A 19,563-nucleotide genomic window follows, 5' to 3' on the forward strand; every position below is an offset into this window, starting at 1 on the left:
TTACATTCATTTTCTCCTTTACTTATTACAACCTTTGAGATTTAGATAGTATTATCCCCATTTTAGAGATGAGTGAATTCAAGTCCCTAGAGCTTTAGGCATTTGCCCAGAGTCACATATAAAAGTAGTGGAACCTATGTTGGAACCAAGTATGTCAGATTCCAAGTCTCTATTCTATTCTACCACATTCTATGTATATAAAGTTCCTGGCAAGGTATCTAGAATACAAGAGGCATGTAGTAAGTGTTATTCCTATGAGTAACTTATACTTTCCTGCATATATTATAATGTAATATTTAATGCTTTATATAGTATATATAATAATGTAAATACTAGTAATAGTAATATGATAAATATATCATCTTAATAACTCTTGTCTTTGTCCCCTGGCCTTCTCTGTGCCCTCAGCCAGTGCCTTTGTTCAGACCTCTTTGGCCACAGGTTGCTTCAGTTGCCTCCTAACTGGTATCCATACCTCTTGTCCCTTACCCTCTGAGCCAGTCAATATCAAACCAATCTCCTGCTGACAATCCTTAACTGTCTTCGTATATTTTCAGGGTGAAGGTCCAAATTTCTTAATATTGTTTCTGAGACCCTTCACGATCTGGCCTACTTTCTTTTTTTTCCAGTTTTATTGAAAAATAATTGACATACATCACTGTATAATTTTAAGGTCTACAGCATGATGGTTTGATTTACATACATTGTGAAATGATTACCACAATAGCTTTAGTTAACATCCATCATCTCATATAGATACAATAAAAATGAAAGAGAAAAAATTTCTCCTTATGATGAGAACTCTTAGGTTCTACTCTCTTAATAACTTTCCTATATACCGTGCATCAGTGTTAGCTATAGTCACCATGTTGTACTTTACATCCCTAGTACTTACTTATCTTTTAACTGGAAGTTTGTACCTTTTGACCACCTTCTTCTAATTCCTCGTCCCCCACCTCCCCCATCCCCTGTCTCTGATAGCCACAAATATCATCTCCTTTTCAATGAGTTTGGTGGGGTTTTTTAAATTTATTATTGTATTCCACATATAAGTGAGATGGTACAATATTTTTCTGTCTCTGACTTATGTCACTTAGCATAATGCCTTCAGGGTCTATCCATGTTGTTGTAAGTGGTAGGATTTCCTCATTTTTGTATGGCTGAATAATATTCCATGGTGTATATAAACACCACAACTTCTTTAGCCATTTGTTCATTGATGGATGCCTAGGTTGTTTCCATGTCTTGGCTATATAATACCGCAGTGAACATGGGGGTGCAGGTATCTTTTCAAGTGCATGTTTTTGTTTCCTTCGGATATAGCATTACAGGAGGTAGAATTGCTGGATGATGTAGTCGTTCTAGTTTTAATTTTTTGAGGAATCTCCATACTGTTTTCCATAGTTTGGCCTACTTTCTAATCTCACCTCCTGTCACTGCAAACCTGCTTAGCTCCAGCACTATGGGCCCTGGTATATCATACTGAACTCCACACCTCCATGCCTTTACACATGCTGTTCTCTCAGTCTAGAGCATCCTTTCTCCACCATTTGTCTCACTGATTTCTATAGCCCTTTGTAACAGCTCCTATTGACTTTTTCTTCAGGATGCCTTCCTTACTCTTCCAGTAGTAGCCCTCTTCTGTGCTCCTGTAGCACCCTGTGCATTCTTCTATCTTGGTACTTAACACACTGTCCTGTCTTTGTTGACATACGTGCCTGTCTCCTCTACTACCTAGATGGTAAGTAACCAAAGGCAGAGATTCTTTTACGTTATTTCATTGGAATTATCAGAACCTAGCTAGAGTCTGGCCCATGGCCAGACCCTAGCTTAATAAGTGTTTGTGAAATGAATAAATGAGCTTTTGTCACCTAATGATGGTTTTATCTTCTAGATATATGGTTCAGTGGCCTGGTGGCCGAATCCTGCATCGCCATGAGCTAGACACCTTCCTTGCACAGGCAGTATCTACTCAGCTTTATGAACCAGATCAGCTTCAAGAACTCAAGGTGATTTGATCGATCCTCATTTAAATTCTTTCTTTTATGAGCTCATAGCTTTATTTTAGGTCTTTTTTTCCTGGAGCTGGGGAGAAGAGTAAGTTCTGCAGGTAAATGTTTGATTTACTTTAGCCAAATATTTATGTCTATTAATAAAGCCAACACTGTTCACGTAGTGATAGGTGAGAATGGGTAGAAAAAAATGGATATTGTGTAAGGCAAATAAGTTGTGGCCCATAGGCCACAGTAAGGTTTCCAACTCTTACAAAAGATGCTACAGGGGACTTATCCTGGTGTTCCCTGTTTGTCTCTGAGTAAATGTCCACCCTCCCTTTTTTATTGAAGTATAGTTGATTTACAATATTGTGTTAGTTTCAAGTGTAAGCACAGTGATTCAGTACTTTTGCAGATTATATTCCACTGTAGGTTATTATAAGATAATGGGTATAATTCCCTGTGCTACCCTCCCTTTTGAAATAATACTTATTGGGTGTTAGAGGAAAGTCTAGAAAAGCATAAGGAAGAAAGTAAATCCACCATATAACTGAAGGCAGTAAAATATAGTAGGTTGGAGGGCAGGCTCTGAAGCCAGGCTGGCTTGACTTTGAATCTTAGCTTCATTACCTTCTAGCTATGTGTCCTTGGGCAGGTTGCTTAACCCCTGTAACTTCAGTTTCCTTACTTGTAGGGTTATGAAGATATTAAATAAAATAATCCATGCAAAACACTTAGAACAGTGTCTAGCACATTTTAAGTACACAGTACTCAATAAATATTAGGTACTAATGCAGGACATTCCTCTTCCGACTTCAGTAGCCATGGTCCTTTCAGGCCCTAGTATAAACTAGAAGATAAAGTCTAGTAAGTCTTACAAAATCTTGATTTCAGTAGGGTCAACTAAGGAAAAGACGAAAACAGTCTTAGACAGACAGTGTGGGTTCCTTTTTACAGTAAATGTGATACTGCTTGGTGCTAGAGCAGGTACTGACAACTCCACACCACACCTAGGAGGGGGCCTGCAAGTACTTCCCCTTTTCCTGGTAAAGCCATCTAACAGGCCAACTTGAGATAACCACTGTGAACATTTTGATGGTTTTTTCCAGACTTTTGTCAGGTATTTTCTACATAGTTGAAATATTATTTATGTAATTATATACTGTATTTTTAAACTTAATATAGCACATATTTTCTATGTCTTAAAAATTTCTGCTAAATATTTTATCATATGGATGTATCATTTAATTATTCTAATGTTGGCCATTTGGTTTCCAGTTTTCACCTATTATATGTAATTATTAACATCTTTTTTTAAAATTTTTTTTGGCTGCATTGGGTCTTCGTTGCTGCGCACGGGCTTTCTCTAGGTGCGGCGAGCGGGGGCTACTCTTCGTTTCGGTGCGCGTGCTTCTCATTGCGGTGCACGTGTTCCTCATTGCAGTGGCTTCTCTCATTGCGGAGCTTGGGCTCTAGGCACGCAGGCTTCGGGAGTTGTGGCACATGGGCTCAGTAGTTGTGGCTCGCGGGCTCTAGAGCGCAGGCTCAGTAGTTGTGGCGCATGGGCTTAGTTGCTCTGTGGCATGTGGGAGCCTCCTGGACTCGGGTTTGAACCCGTGTCCCCTGCATTGGCAGGCAGATTCTTAACCACTGTGCCACCAGGGAAGTCCTGTAATTAATATCTTTATGCATAGAGCTTTATTCACATCTCTACTTCCTTAGAATAGATTCCTAAAAGTAGAATTTCTGAGTCAACAAATGTGAACATTTTTAAGGTTCTTGATATATATTGCTTAATTGTAATATACATTACTCATTAGTTTTATTTGAGTGTGCCCATTTATTTCACCATATCCTCATCAGCATTGGGTGTTCTTTTGGTCTTTAGTTTTGTTTTAATTTTTTTCTAATTTGACAGGCAGAAAAAATGGTTTCTCAAGTGGGTGTCTTTTTAAGGTTTTAAAGCTGATTTTTTTTTTTCGTAATTAGTATCATCCAAACCATCTCAGGGAAACAAATGGATGGAGGCTGCTTATGCACTCAAATGTCTGTATTGAAAGGCAACATGTTCTAATTTAACTGGAATAATCAGCAAAACAGGAATAAGCAAATGTAACCAATAACAGTAATTTCTTTTTTTTTAACACCTTTATTGGAGTATAATTGCCTTACAATGGTGTGTTAGTTTCTGCTTTATAACAAAGTGAATCAGTTATGCATATACATATGTTCCCATATCTCTTCCCTCTTGCGTCTCCCTCCCTCCCACCCTCCCTATCCCACCCCTCTAGGTGGTCACAAAGCACCGAGCTGATCTCCCTGTGTTATGTGGCTGCTTCCCACTAGCTATCTATTTTACGTTTGGTAGTGTATATATGTCCATGCCACTCTCTCACTTTGTCACAGCTTACCCTTCCCCCTCCCCATATCCTCAAGTCCATTCTCTAGTAGGTCTGTGTCTTTATTCCCGTCTTGCCCCTAGGTTCTTCATGACCATTTTTTTTTCTTAGATTCCATATATATGTGTTAGCATACGGTATTTGTCTTTCTCTTTCTGACTTACTTCACTCTGTATGACACACTCTAGGTCCATACACCTCACTACAAATAACTCAATTTCGTTCCTTTTTATGGCTGAGTAATATTCCATTGTATATATGTGCCACATCTTCTTTATCCATTCATCTGTTGGTGGACACTTAGGTTGTTTCCATGTCCTGGTTATTGTAAATAAAAATATGGAATGCTTCACGAATTTGGGTGTCATCCTTGTGCAGGGGCCATGCTAATCTTCTCTGTATCGTTCCAATTTTAGTATATGTGCTGCCGAAGCAAGCACTAACAGTAATTTCTTAATGGTAGTTTTTCCTCTGTGGTGGTTTCAGATTGAGAAACTGGATGCTCGAGGGATCCAGCTAGCTGCCCTCTTCATGAGTGGGGTCGACACAGCTCTGTTTGCTAATGATGCCTGTGGCCAGCCAGTCCCTTGGGAACACTGCTGCCCCTGGATTTACTTCGATGGCAAGCTGTTCCAGAGCAAGCTAATTAAAGCAGGCCGGGAGCGAGTATCCCTGGTTGAGCTCTGCGATGGCCAGGTACCACATGTTGGGCAGCTGCTAAGACTGTCTCTGATCTTCTGTGGGGATGAATGACAGAAAGCGGAAAATGAGCCAAGACATTGGGGAAGGAGGTAGCAGAAGTGGGAGAATGTGTCTGACCATAACCTAACCTGGTCAAGGATGATCCCAAAGGCCCAGAGTCTGATATGTACATGTTACAAAATTATGTTGGGAAGCGTTTTTTTTTTTAAATGAGCTTCAAGTTTTCATGTTCCTTTTTTTGCTCCAAGTTATTTCTTCCCCATGGAATACTCAGATATATGCCTTTCCCCCAATTCTTAGAATTTCATTTCCCTTATTTATAAAAACTGTAAGTCACTTTTGAAAGTGATGATATTTTTTATAAAGGAACTATTTTGGAAATAGAAGAGGGTAGTAAAGTAGATGGCAGAGTAAAAGCAGGGGATATTTTTTGCAGTAAAACCTTCGAAAAGATGAGAAAAGTCAAGGGAAAGGAGCCCTTACTTACTTCTTTGTCCATTTGTGGGATATAAGCTGAGAGACTAGAGCAGGGGGTCAGCAAACTATTAAAAAATTTTTTAATTTGAATTTTTATTCCAATAAAGCTTTTTGGAACATAGCCACATTCATTCATTTACATATTGTCCATGACTGCTTTCACACTACAGTGGCAGAGTCACGTAGTTGTGACAGAAAAAGTACGGCCTACAAAACCTATCTGGCCCTTTTCAGAACAAGTTTCCTGACCTCTGGACTAGAGGCATGGACTTATCCTGGACAGAGGTCGTGGTCTCTGATCCTGGGTATGGGGGAGAAGGTTAAAAGCGTTTGTATATGTCAAGTTTTTTTCTCTCTTTTACCTTATTCTGTTACCTCCCCCTTAAAAAAATAACCTAGCCTATTGCTGGCTGTGTAATAGACAATTAGTAAATACTTCTTGTTATATTTGTCTTCCTTGACCTAGTCAAGGTGCCTCACAAGCCCTCAGTCAGAACTAGTATGATGGTAGTTTTGTGTCATGCAGAGTGGGGGCTTTGGTGCCAGACAGGCTTCCCTGAGTATGTCACCTTGAGCCATTTAACTCCAGGCCTCGATTCTTTTAGTGGGAATAGATTGTGAGACTGTACCTAGACTGCCCAATACTGTGCCTGAAACATAGGAGAAGTTCAAGAAATGGCAGCTGTTATTATTATTCCGTCCCTCATTTGAAGGCTGACCTGGCAACCAAAGTGGAGAAGATGAGACAGAGCATCCTTGAAGGAGTCAACATGAACTATCCACTGCCTTCTGCTCTACTTCCATCACCTACTTTTGTGCCTCCCATGGTGCCCTCTCTCTACCCAGTTTCGCTTTACCCTCGAGCCATGGTCCCAATGCCACCTCCCCCTCAAGGAAGGAGTCGGGGGTTTGCAGGTCAGTACCTAAGAATGAGGTGTTTGTCAAACTCAGTCTATTTCATAGTAACCCATCCAGTAATTATTGCCAGTTACAGAATCAGCAGTTTCACATATATCTTTACCTTCTGTGCTATGGTGTGGTTTGAAGAGGAGCTTACTGAGATGGAGGGGTGTAGCCTGTGGAGGAGAGCCCACTGTCTTCCCAGACCACTCTCCATAGAGGTGATTGATCCCTAAGGATTTGACTCTCACCAAACCACTCATGAAGTAACTGATGCAGAAACCAAGAGTCACTTTATTACTTTTTTTGTCAATTTATTACTTTTGAGAAGTGTAATTCATGTGAACTGGGTCTTCATGGTTGCTGGTTAGCTCACTCTCTCCCCATAGGCAGATGTGCACAGGAGCTTGCAGGAAGAGCAATGGTAGGTAAGTAAATGACCAGCGTCAGCAAACAGCCATAGCTTGATGTACCCATTTCCACTCTGAGGGTAGATCTAACACATTTCCAGAAGCATGGAGAGAAATAAGTCATAGTCTGTACCCTCCAGGGAATTGCAGTTTAGTGAAGAAAACAAATACATACACACTCACATGGATCCACACACACATGTATATACACACACGTATGTATACATTATGGTGATATCTGAGCTGTGGCTTAATGAAGAACAGACGTTCTTACTTAGGTAGGTCAGATACTGACCCTGATAATTCAAACAACTTGTCCCCTGGCGAAACAGGGTATTTTAATGGGGACATTTTAACATGAAATACCAAGTTTCTGTGATCGGTTGAGAGTGCTGTGGTTGAACTGTTTGTTGTGTATTGCTCGTCACTTTAAAAATAATAAAGCTGGAAGTTGAAATTTGTCTTAAATTTAGGGTCACAAAATTCAGCATGGATGTTTAGCTCAAGGCTGTGCTTAGAGGAGCAGTGTGAGTGTCTGCTCTGTTCAATCAAGTAATGATTAAGTCTCACAAACCAGGGAGCCAGCCATTCATTCCATCCTTTGAAGGTGTCTTTATAGATGCCTGCTCTCATTCTTTGCATGTTGACTTTACTGTGTCTCAGAAGACAGCCTTAATTAAGGCCAAGTTCTTGGGAGGTCCTCACCATTGCCCCAGCTCTCACTGATGCCTAGTCTCCAGTTACTAGTGGTTCATGAGGAGCCTTCTGACTCCTTAAAGGCCACAGTAGGATCCCCAAATGCAAGTCTTTCTTGCCCTCTTAGGATTAGCTAGTCACCTAGTTCCTTAGACTCCCACTTTTATATAAATGAAGGGCTCTTTGCTAACAACCTGCTAAGTGAGTGAAGAGTTATTAATATTTGGGTTTTTTTCCACAAACTAAAATTAAAGGTTTACTAGAATTCTGTATTCTATGAAGGCTTCCTTTTGTGGCAAATTACAGAGCTGTACTGTGCTTGTGAGCTCACACACAGAGTTGAAGATTCCTGTTTTAAGGAGCTCTGCTATCTTGTCTTGAATTGGTTCTGGTTTTCAACTGTTGCTATTCTTACTTTTTAATCATAAATTACTGTTACTTTGGTTTCATTATTTTTTGTTTTGTTTGATTGTTTGGCTAATCCTCCAGTGTGTAGTGACATGTATTTGAATCAAAAGTGGTTTTGGCCTATAATTTTCCAATAGCTAGATCTTAAGACCTCATTCTCTCTCCACAAATATTGAATGCCTACTGTGTGCAGGCTCTGTAGTTGGAAAATGAATCAGGCGCACCCCACTTGCTAAAGTGGATATGTACGGATCTTCAACACCCTCTTCCAAAATTTGCTTCCACCATGACCCTTTGTTGTTATCACAGTCTTTTTATCATAGAGAAATGGAAATACACGGAGTAGGTGGGCTGTAGATCTTTTGTTCCACCTCTTATCCTACCGTGCACTTACCATTCTTCCTCTCTTCCCAGGTCTCCATCCAATCCCACCCCAAGGAGGAAAACTAGAGATTGCCGGGATGGTTGTGGGCCAGTGGGCTGGCAGCAGATCCTCCAGGGGTCATGGCTCCTTTGGCATGCAAGTGGTTTCTGTCGGTGGGCCGGGAAAGGGGTATGTATTTGAATAGGTTGGTATAAGCTAGTGTCAATCAAGGTGCTCTTGGGAAAATGCCCAGCTATTCAACCCTTCTATTAAGGTAAGAGGCATTAACTAACTTTGCGTTTTTAAAGCCAGTTTTCAGTTGAGTTCAGCAAACATATAAAAATGCCCTGCCTTGATGAAAAAGTTTTTGCCCTAGAGGAGGACTTGGGACACAGGACAATTCGGTATGACATAGAAATGACAGAGATAGAGGTTTACAGTGGTAACACAGAGGAGAGGCATCTAACTTAAGAGGGTCAAACTTCCTAGAGGAGGTGAGTAGTTAACTAAGTGAAAATGGAGGTACAGGCTTTATGTGTTCCTCATGATCACTTTTCCCCCCACTTTCTAAAGGCATGGAAAAGAACAGACTGGTAGAGGATCCAAAGGACATAAAAAAGGAAATAAACAAGTAAGTACCTTTTTGAGATGATCTAGCTTCTGTTTGATACCTCTTGTCATTTGTTTTGTTTGTTTGTTTGTTTGTTTTTGTTTTTTTTTATTGCAAGAGATCAGGCATGGAAACCTGGGAGCTTTCATAGCTTCTCCCAGCATTTGATTTCATCCGCCTGCTCTCTAGCAGTCTAATGAGGGTTAACCTGCCCAGGCTCTTCCCACAGGGCTGCAGTGTCATCCTTTTCCCTGAGTGAGACCACAAGATAGAAACCAGGTACTGTGTCCTAAAGACCTACACTTAGCACAGTATGCACTACATGCAGCCATAAAGGGACCAAAGTGAAGTTAACAGTGGGACTCCACCAGCATGCCTGAACTTCTGAGGGGCTACCAGAGATGCTTAGAAAATTGGACTTTTGCCTTTGCTGATGATGGGAGGGGAGGAGACATCGCCATTCTGCTTACTCTTAATGGTTCAGAATGATCTTAAACTCACTGGTCTTCGATAGGCATCCCCCCTTCCCCCTGTAGTGATCCAAAATCTTGTAATGGCCTCAGACTGCTGGGCTCCTCATAGTATAGTAGCTACCATTTCTTGAGTGCTTACTTTCTTCCAAGCCATCTACTAGACATTTTATATGTGGTTTCTAATCCTCACAAGGGTCACTGATTAGACCATATTGCAAGGCAATTTTATTGTCAGCCCTCAATCCCAGCTCAGCTCTCATGTATACAACCAGCCCTCATTGCATCCATGTTAACTCCCATTGTCTAATGTTTTCTCAAGGAATACAAATTTGCTTTAATGTTATTTTGAGCCCCAAATGGAACTACAATGGTAAGTCCCCCACACAAAGCATTTTGTAATGTACTCCAAAGCCAGAAAGCAGTGACTTTGGATTTTTCCAAAGCTTTTCAGCTTTTTCCAGAAGCTGCTCAGTAAGCAAAAAGGGATTGCACCAGGCAGGAAAACTAGTCACTCAGATAGTCTCCCATAAGGTAGTGCAGCCTTGATGAATTCACCATGATTCAGGGACTGATCAGTAGGCATACAGTCTGAAAAACCTGATATTTTTGGTACAATAATAGTGAATCCATCTGTAAGTGGTTGACTCACATTAACCAAGATCACAGAAATAGCTATGTGGATATGGCTAAAGGAGTGGGGGAAGGGAAGAGAAGGGAGGGGGTGAAAGATAAAGTACTGATTTACAGTGAGAAGAAATAATTATTGTAATATATTGTACACTTTTTTCCAGTCACTCATAAATACATGTATTTATTATTCCCATTTTAAACAGGAAAAAACTGAGGTTCAGAGGGATGAAGCACCTTGCCCAAAATTACCCATCAAGTTAGTATTAGAGTTGACATTCCAGCGTGAGCTGACTGATTCCAAAGCCCTGTGCTGTGCTAATTCTGAAACGGGATAACAACTCTAATTGTTAGAGATAAGATTCAGACCTAGGCCTGGCTGACTCTTGTATGCATGCTCTTAACCATGTCTACCGGAGCTTTCTCTCTCTAAGAGCAAGCTGAAAGGGAGGCCATGGTATCAGAAGTTTGCCTGGGGGCATGGAATCAGAACAGTAACATTAGCTGGCATTGAGTTCTTACAATGTGCCAGGCACAACATGTTCTACAACATGTTCTAAGTGCTTTACATGGAGTATGTCATTGAACCCTTATAGGAACCTATGAAATAGATACTATCATTCTCTCTATTTTACAGATGGGGAAACTGAGGGAAAACAAGGGATGGTAGATGATCTTAAGTTTCTCTTAGCTAAGATTTCTGGGGGTACTGTTATCTACTCTAGAAGTAGCCCAGGGAAGGCCAGGGAAAGCCTCACGTTGACTTTGTTTTTAGCTAAGACATCTTCCCTAGACAGAGCTGCTGCTGATTGCCTTGCTGACTCTCCTTTTTCTGTTCAGTTGCCCTTTCTCCAAAATCTGAGATAATTAATTGTTGCAGCTTATTAAATCTTCTTACATTACAGTTCTGTCTTCTTGAGATTATTCCTAGGTCAGTGGAGTTTTGTGTGTTCTCAAGTTCTTCAGTCACTTACTTGTTACATTTTTATTTCTTTGTTGACTACCTCACATGGCTAATTCCATCCATTACTAGTTTCATCTTATTTCCAGGTTCTTGAGAAACACTTCACAGTTAACGCACATGTTGTGTAGGTTTTGGAGCCAAATGATGTAGCTTTGAATCTGGCTCTGCCACTTACCAGTTCTGTGACTTTGGGCAAATTACTTAACCTCTCTGTGCTCTAAATTCCTCATCTGTAAAAATGGAAGAATTGGTACCTACCTCATAGAGTTATTTTGAGTATTAAATGAGATGATATATGTAGTGTTTAACACAGAACCTGGAACATGGGAAGTGCTCAATAAATATTAATAGTTATTATTTATAATTGACCACAAATTCAACAGGTATTAGACTTCCATTATGTGTTGTGTCTTAGTGGAAAGAACAATGTCTTTGGAGTCAAACAGACTTGGATGCAAGTCTAGGCATGCCAGTGACCTTGAGCAAGTTATTTTACTTTTTCAAGCCTCATTTGTCTTTCTTATCTGTGAAACCAACATCAGAGTACCTGGCATGCCCAACCACTGTTATTATTCCTAATAATATTCATTGAGAGCCAGTACTGCACTTTCAAGGTAATACAGTTCATGGTGTTAGCATTTCAAGAGCAGTTACATTTCTGAAATTAAAAGAAAACCAGATGATTGTTTTTACTTATGAAAAATTCTATGGAATATTGCACATAGATCTTATCATTTGTTTTCTTTTCCTTTCATTTACATGTCCAATTGTCAGTATTGGACAGCGTTGCGTGGAAGTTAAGAGAGTAAACTTTAGAGGCTGACCAACCTGGAGTGCAATCCTGGCCCCACCAGTTTCTACCTGTGTCTCCTTGAGCAAGTTACTTTAATCTTTCTGAGCCTCAGCTTCCTCATCTGTAAATGGGGCATCATAATATCTACCATTTAGGGTCCCTTTTGGCATTTGAAAAAAATATATTGTAAAGCTTTGTAAACAGTAGCTCTGTCATTATTGTGTTGTCATTGCCATTGGATTTGAGTCAGATCCATTTGTTGTCACCCTAAGTTGTCCAGACAGTGTCAGAGTGTACTAGGTGTTAACAAGCTTTGGGCTTTCTGGTGTTTCTGAAGAACTGAAGCAGTTTCTGCAGGCTAGCTTATAAACGTGCTTGGGAAGGATCAGCCAGTTTGGGATTACCATTTCTACTGAATATCTCTGTTTTTGACAGAGCACTTCAGATGGAGTTTCTAAATCCCTGGAGCCTCATCAAGGTCGGTCTCGCTCACAGGTAAATGGAAACAATGGCACATTGATCAAGGAAGAGAAGAATGATCATCTTGCAGCTCCATCACAGTGTGCCTTAACCAGAGACAGCAGTGTGTGTAATAATGGTAACCGCTACTTCCCCGTGAAGAATGGTGAGAAGAGCCGCTTACGAGAGCAAAAGCTGGGAACTGTGGCACAACAGAAAGAGGAATAACAAGCAGAAGATGGCTTCAGCAGATCAGGAAGAGGGGAAAACCTATACTTTTCTGATTTTAGGCCCAAGTTAGAGGAGGACATAAAATGCTTACCCTAGTTTCATCCAGAATTTGGATGGGGTGTTCTATTATATCCATCTTTTCCCCTTCCCTGTCTTTTTCTGGGCTTCCAGACTCAGTGGTCTGCTTCTAGGGAAGCTCTGATCAAATTTGAATGGCAACAAGCATAGTTCCTGTTCTCAAATTGAATATATAGTGCCAATATTCTCTTTACATCCCCTGGAAGCCTATTAAGGCAGTGACTATCGGATGTCATCACATAAGGCCCTATAGAGAAGTTCCAGCTTTGGTTTTCTGAGTATATGGCTTCCTAACTTGCTTTTTTCTTTATGAAATAGTAGGGCCTTCATATATAATCAGTATCCACATCTTCTAACTCTTTCTCCCCATTCACCTCTGCCAGGAGTTTATACTACCACCTCTAGCTCTGACCTGACAATCAGATAGGTAGACGTTTTCAGGGAAGTGAGGTAGTATTGGTTATTTTATTTTTTTAATTTTTTTTTAAATTTTATACACTTAAAATAACTACCAATGGCCTTTGTACTGGGGGATTCAAGTGAATCAGAAAAGTACTGGGCAGATTTTTCCTGCCTCTGAACTAATGAATTGTTTGTAAAATAGAAGATGTGGTGCAGTTCACCCACTCCCTGCTGCCCACACCCTAAAAGGGTGGAATCAATATAATGAAATTGAGTACGAAAGGGAACTCAAAAGATTGTGTATGCTTGTGTGTGTGTGTGTGTGTGTGTTTGTGTATGGATGTTTGGATAGATATATATATATGAATGCATGTATCTATATGCATACACATACCCTTTATATAAAGAGACAAATCTATTTATCTATACATATTTTATATATATATAAATATATGTGTATGTGTGTATGTATATATAAATATAAATATATATATTTTGTATATATATATTTATATACATGCACACACATACATACATGATGATGTCCCAGAAGATTACTGAATTTCCCAGAAATGCTTCCACTGCTATGGAGTGGTAGGTTTCAAAAGACCACATTTTAAAATCCTTACTAAGTCATAGCCCATCACAATTATGAGAAGATGGGCTTCTCTAAAGCAGACAAAAAGTACTTTCCAGAGATTGCCTGTTCAGAACAACAAACAGTTGGGTTGTCACAAGCCTAATCTTGAACAGAGTCCTCACATCCCGTATGGTAAAAACAGGAGGTTGGAATAGGATTGGGAGAAGTTGGGCATTTCCTTATGAAGGAGCAGCCTGGTTGGGAGAGAGAAAGGGGATGGGAGGTAATTACTGGGGCTTGCAGCCAGTTTGGAGGAAATCTCATCTGAAACTCTGGGATCAAACTGGCCTCAGGCTAGAATTTATTGTCATTAATCCCTGAAGGAGAGAGGACTAACATTGGAAAGATGGGGTAGGGAAGTGTGAGGAAATCGGCAATTTGATTTTACATACCTAGATTGTTTCGTTTGTTCATTGACATTTTGACTACTGGATCTTTTCATTTGCTTTGCAAGGAAGACTTCAGAGGACTCTGGCCCGGGCCTATAGGGGTATTCTGTAAAAGGTTCCCAGCCCCCAAGTGAGGCCAGAATCTGTCCAGGACAAAGAGGCTGTTCCCCCTTTCTGGAGATACTCTTGAGACAACCTCGCACTTCCAGTTTCCCTCCTCAACAGTATGAGAGATGGGAACATGGCTTGCAACAGATTAGCATTGTGTCTTCGTTCAGGAGTTGAGGCTTCCAGCCTCATACACTTCCTTTTGGGCTTTGTGATATTCTTGCCCAAGAAGTACCATTTCTACAGGAATACAACTGACTAGACTTCTAGCAGGGTTCTCTCTCTTTTTGAAAAACCCCATGTACCTTAACCCAGAGTAGGTCCTTGGTGATTTTTTCCCAGACAACCAGAAGGCTGTTTGCTCACTACCCACTTAACAATGAGTGTATCGTCATGAGAGACTGAAGACAGTCTCAGACTGTTTTATCCTAGTCTGGCCCAATTTAAGAGAACCCACAACTTGCAGGGGGAGGGAGGTCTAGAATAGAATGCCTTTCCCCCTGCCCAGACACTTCTTACATAAACCAAAGCAGGATGACAAGAATGCATACCCAGCCAGATATAACCAAGAACAAAGTGTACAAAAGCCTCCTCTATGGAATTGGCTCCCCTAATTTGGTTCCCGCTCTTCTCCTAACCTGCCCAAACTTTCACAACATCTTGAAGGTTAGGACTTCTGTATCCAGCAAGAGAAGGATTTAGTAGCAAACCTAGATGGCTTGGAAATTTCTTTCTGGAGCCACAGAGGGAGGAGTCCTTTGGAGCTCTAAAAGTAACCAGAATCACTGAGCTGTGTTAAATTAAATAGCTAACTAGCTCCGATTTCTAATAGGAAGTACTTGGAGTTATATGGAAAGGCATTTTCTTCAGTTGCTGTTTCTGTGAATCTTGAATCTATTTGACACAATCAAGTGACAGTATTGTTAACTCTCACAGCATTAAGAAGATTTATTATTTTGTAGGCATTCACTGTGAGAAGTAAAATTGCTGCTTTGACAGGGATGATTCCAGTTTGCCAAACGGCTTGCTTTTCTCCCTTCCACACACCTCTACTTTCTCCTAGCCTGGCCCAGGATGAAACAAGTGTCTCACTTCCAACTTTGATTTTTATTTGGATTCAGGATTTTGGGTTTGTAAGGTTACAAGAAAGAACCATAAAGGGCCATGTTTTAATTTATCTGCCAAAACATACAATTTAGAAGCCAGAAAGACTAAGGTTTATTACTGGAAGATTAACTTTTTCTAATTGCAAGATTAACTTTTTCTAATTTCTTTCGAATTAGGGAACATGAGTCTGCTTTTTGCTGTGAGTACCACTTGAAGAGACTGTCATCCTTCACTTGAGGTTCAATTTCTGACTATGATGTGGCCTTTCTTGAACAAATTCATGCATCATATGGGAACCCCCAGAAATGACCCCTTTACCTTTTAGGGCCACAAGCAAAAGCACCCTGGATGTATATAGCCACTGATCCCCAAGGACTTTCAGTTCTTGATTTCTGCTGGTGTGTATTGGGGTCAGCCTATAACTCCCACCCTTATTCAGTGGCCAGTCTAGTCTGGACCAGGCCTGATAAACTTCTGCTCACTTGTATCATTTTCATTCTGAGCCAGTAGGACTTTGGGTAGACTTTATAGCCCAGGAAATGGCACTTGCTTTGGCTAGTGATATTTGATTTTTGTCTCCATCTTGATTTCCTGGCATCGTTGGCCAAGTCACATTAACTTGTTTTTAATCACTGAGAAAAACAGCCAGGTAAGGCATTAGGGAGGGTGGTTAAGGAGGGGGGTGGGGGGAGGAATGCTTATGTAGGGTAGAAAGAATGTGGAAGTAACTGTTTGGTTATAGTGATCCAGTCCGCTGGAACCTTAGAAGGCTCCTGTGGGCCTGTCTGTGCTACCCTTTCAGCCTCTAAGACTCCCCCACCCCACTTTGAAATGACAGTACAAGTAGACCACAGTTTAAAGTAGTTAGTATAATTCTACTAAGGTTTAATCATTATACTTGTTTACTTCCTGATGCATATTTCCTAAATATGCTTGGGGTTTTGGGTGGGGGTAAGTTTTCACCGTTCCACTGTGTGTCACCCAATATTTTTCTCCCTCTTGTGACTTTGGCATCTTCTTTTATTTGACTTTCCTTTTTCTTTTCCCTTGGCTTATTGCAGTAGTCTGCTGCTGCAGGTATTCCCCTATTCCCCTGTTACTGCTAATTATCTTCAGTATTATCAGAGGTTATTTTGATGTTCTAAGAAAATAACTTCATATATTTTTTTTTTACAAAATCATCTTTTCCAAGGTAAAAGCAAAATTTTAAAAATCCTATGCTAGGGTGCCCACTGCAGCTTTTGACATTGCCCTTGTACTTTTATAGATGCTCTTTTTGTCTGTGTTGGTAGTAACTAATGACTAGTGAATTTTCATGTAAATGCAACAAATTAAATATTTCAGATTTTATTAATCTCTCATAACCCTGCAAAATCTGATGACTTCATTTTAGTTACTTCCCAGAAGACACTTCCCCATCTACCTTTTATTTTATTCTATTCTGTTCTATTTTTAGAATAACATACTAGGTAAAGAAACTAACTCAAGGAGTCATTGATTTTTAGTGCTCCCTGATAAATGATGTTATTGACAAAAGTAAAATCTTTCATTGTTTTTTCCTGTGGTAGTATCTCTTCTCCTGTGCTCTTGACAGTGTGTTTAGTGGATGGATAATATGTATTTCTCTTCCAAATTCCCTGCCTTTTTGGCCCACCTCACCACAAAAGCTCCATAGTTTATTAATGTAAGTTTGAATGGATGCTTCTTAGGAGAAACTGCAGGAATTAAGGAAAGTGTTTCAGAAAGGAATGAAAATGTCTCAGGAGTTGTTCTGTGATGGAAATTGGTCTGTTGTTCTGTTAATGCTGATGGAAAGAAACTTACAGTGCTTAATAAAAGTCTATTCTTTTAGTAAAAAAAAATGTGAAATAATTTTGGGTGTGCGAAGTTTAATTTCTTCTCCCATTTCTGGACTCCTTTCGGCAAATGGGGAATATACTTGTCTCAATTCAGAAGTGTTGCACAGAGATTTAGGAGCCTATTTGTAGTTGAATATCAGGGCAAGAGAACCAGTACAAGAAAAGGAAGGGCATATTTAGCTTCCTGCTGAACTTCTTTATTTGGATGTTCTAAAGGCACCTTTGACTCGACATTTCCCAAACTGAACCCATCTTCTCCTCTGAAGCCTGCTCCTCTCCATGAGTGACACTACCTTCTACTCAGTTGTCTACACCACAAACCAACCTGGGAGTTATCCTAGAGGCATGTCTTTCTTTCCATCATTTCTCAAATCCAATTTGTGACAAGATCTGTTGGTAACACTCAACCATCTTTCTCTTTCTCACATCTATCTCTTTTCTCTCCCCACTTGCTGTGGCTTAGTTCAGGCCTCCTCATGTCTCACCTAAATTGTTGCAGTTGCTCCTCTGTCTTACTCCTAACCAGCAACTGTGAGCAAATTTTGTGTCTACGTGTATGTACCTTTTCCCAGTGAAAGGGACCATACCTTTGTTAGTTACTTAAAGAAGTCTATGACCTAAGAGACGTTAAGAACCACTGCTTTAATCCACCATGCTTATCAGCTTCCAGAGGAATCTGTCCTTCTAACATGCTGCATGCCCATTTCCATGGTCCCTTCATAATCTGGCTCCTGACCACTTCTCCAGCCTCATTTCCTGCCACCCCAACTCATTCCAGCAACACTAAATCACATCCTACACACATTAAGCTATTAATATCCATTTCTTCTCATTTGCTTGTACCATTGCCTAGAATACCTCTCTCCCCTGTCTCTGGTGCAGTCTCAACTTTTTCCCCTAAGCTTCAGCTCATATCTTTGTGATTCTTTTCCAGATCTCTTACTAGGGACCCCTGTACGGACTCCCCACAGCCAGTCCCTGTAGCACTTCGCTGCATCTCTGCTAGTAGATTAAACTTGACCATCTTTGTCTTCTTGACATCTACCACCGAGCATGCACTTAGAAATGTTTGATGACTAAATCAAGGACAATTAAAACACCTTTGAAAATGTTCCCTGGTGCAAAACAGATTGTAGATTTGAGGCAGAGGATGTGTTGGTGGCAAAAACACAAGAAGATTGAATATGAAGTTTCATCACTGAATGATATGCATTTAAATGTGCTTTTAAATGGGGCTCTCAAAAAAAAGAAAAAGAGTTCTGAGTCACCTTTGAGCAATAGACTGATGCTTGGAGCAGAGTCTGAAGCCAGGACTCTAGGGCATTCTTCTTACCTTACTGCTTCTGCTGAGTGTTGCTAGCTGGTCTTGGCCTCCCTGGCTGCTCTGTGCCTTGTGTGTACAGATTACAAAAGGAAACAGCTGAACCTAAAGGCGAGCATTAGAGGTTACCGAAACTTGTAAATACTTACCCTTAAATGAAAACTATCATTTGTAAAAATTTGTTTTGTATTTGGTTCATTATGGCTATAGATGTCTTTTCCTAACCTTTGATCTTTGAGTGTTGGGACTCAGAACTTAATAGTGGGAAATCCTTAGCATTTGGCTTTTAAAAGTTACTGTTTGCTGAGGACCTATTAGGTACCGTGCATAGTACTAAGCTATTGTACACTGTTTCTAAGCTTCAAACAACTCTGCAAAGTAAGTACTATCCTCACTTTACACACGAGCAAACTGGTTCAGTGGTGCCCAAGTTCACACACAGCTAATAAGTGATAAAAACCAGGGTTCTAAACCTATGTTTTGACTAAGTAGATAACTCTTATTTCTGCCTCCTCAGCATTCCTTCCTCTTTCTGGCAGCAGTTAAGTGCAGTTTTTTGTTTTTCTTTTTCCTTTGGGGAACTGCTCTTTCCAATCTTGGGGTAGGGATGGGTTGACCATCAGTCACAACATGGCTTCACCTCCCCGAGTGCAGGGATGGGTATATGACCCAAGCAGCGTCAACTGTGTTTTTTCATGGACTTAAGGGATAAAGTGACCAAGAATGAAAATATCTCTTCTAAAATCACAAGTATTAGGAATAATGTGAGCCTGGAACATTGTCTTCTATTTATTTCTTCTACAACTAGTCTTTTATTTGTGTGTGAGAAATACGAAAATTCTGTGCTCATTTATTAGGAGCAAATGCAGAAAGTCATCTATCGGGGGATTACTATGTGCCAGAAAGAGTTCTAGGCAGTTTATTTTATATATTTTAAAACATTTTCATCTTATTATTCAGTCCTTACACATTTATAATCTTCAACTCTAGAAAAGGGGAGTGTATCAGTTTGGATAGGCTAGGTTTTGCTGCTATAATAACCCCCAAATCTCACATAATAAAGGTATACTTCTTGCTCATTATGTCCAACATGTGTTGTCAGGGGATCTCTGTTCATCCAAAGCCACTTGATAACTCAGACCAGCAGAAGCC

General features: G+C 40.2%; 1 protein-coding gene and 1 non-coding gene across 9 annotated transcripts in view; one reads left to right on the top strand and one right to left on the bottom strand.

Moving 5' to 3' along the window:
• The window catches only part of FAM120C (family with sequence similarity 120 member C), a 139,087-nt gene extending 121,994 nt beyond the window's left edge, over positions 1–17,093 (top strand). For 5 of the 8 annotated variants that reach the window (XM_019943562.3, XM_019943564.3, XM_073799044.1 and 2 more), the window contains 6 exons: positions 1,895–2,009; positions 4,880–5,089; positions 6,286–6,487; positions 8,401–8,539; positions 8,924–8,981; positions 12,253–17,093. In XM_019943562.3, the coding sequence (XP_019799121.1) occupies positions 1,895–2,009; positions 4,880–5,089; positions 6,286–6,487; positions 8,401–8,539; positions 8,924–8,981; positions 12,253–12,504 (976 nt within the window). In that variant the 3' untranslated portion in view covers positions 12,505–17,093. Of the gene's footprint in view, positions 1–1,894; positions 2,010–4,879; positions 5,090–6,285; positions 6,488–8,400; positions 8,982–12,252 lie in introns of those variants that run through there. The other 3 variants (XM_019943563.3, XR_012329216.1, XR_004524581.2) reach the window with 3 other exon arrangements.
• On the bottom strand, positions 4,727–4,833 carry LOC117310492 (U6 spliceosomal RNA). Its single transcript, XR_004524636.1, has one exon. It is a non-coding gene; the product is annotated as a U6 spliceosomal RNA (small nuclear RNA).
• Positions 17,094–19,563: the final 2,470 nt, after the last annotated feature.

This window comes from Tursiops truncatus, chromosome X (assembly GCF_011762595.2).
Source record: "Tursiops truncatus isolate mTurTru1 chromosome X, mTurTru1.mat.Y, whole genome shotgun sequence".
In the NCBI taxonomy this organism is placed as follows: Eukaryota; Metazoa; Chordata; class Mammalia; order Artiodactyla; family Delphinidae; genus Tursiops; species Tursiops truncatus.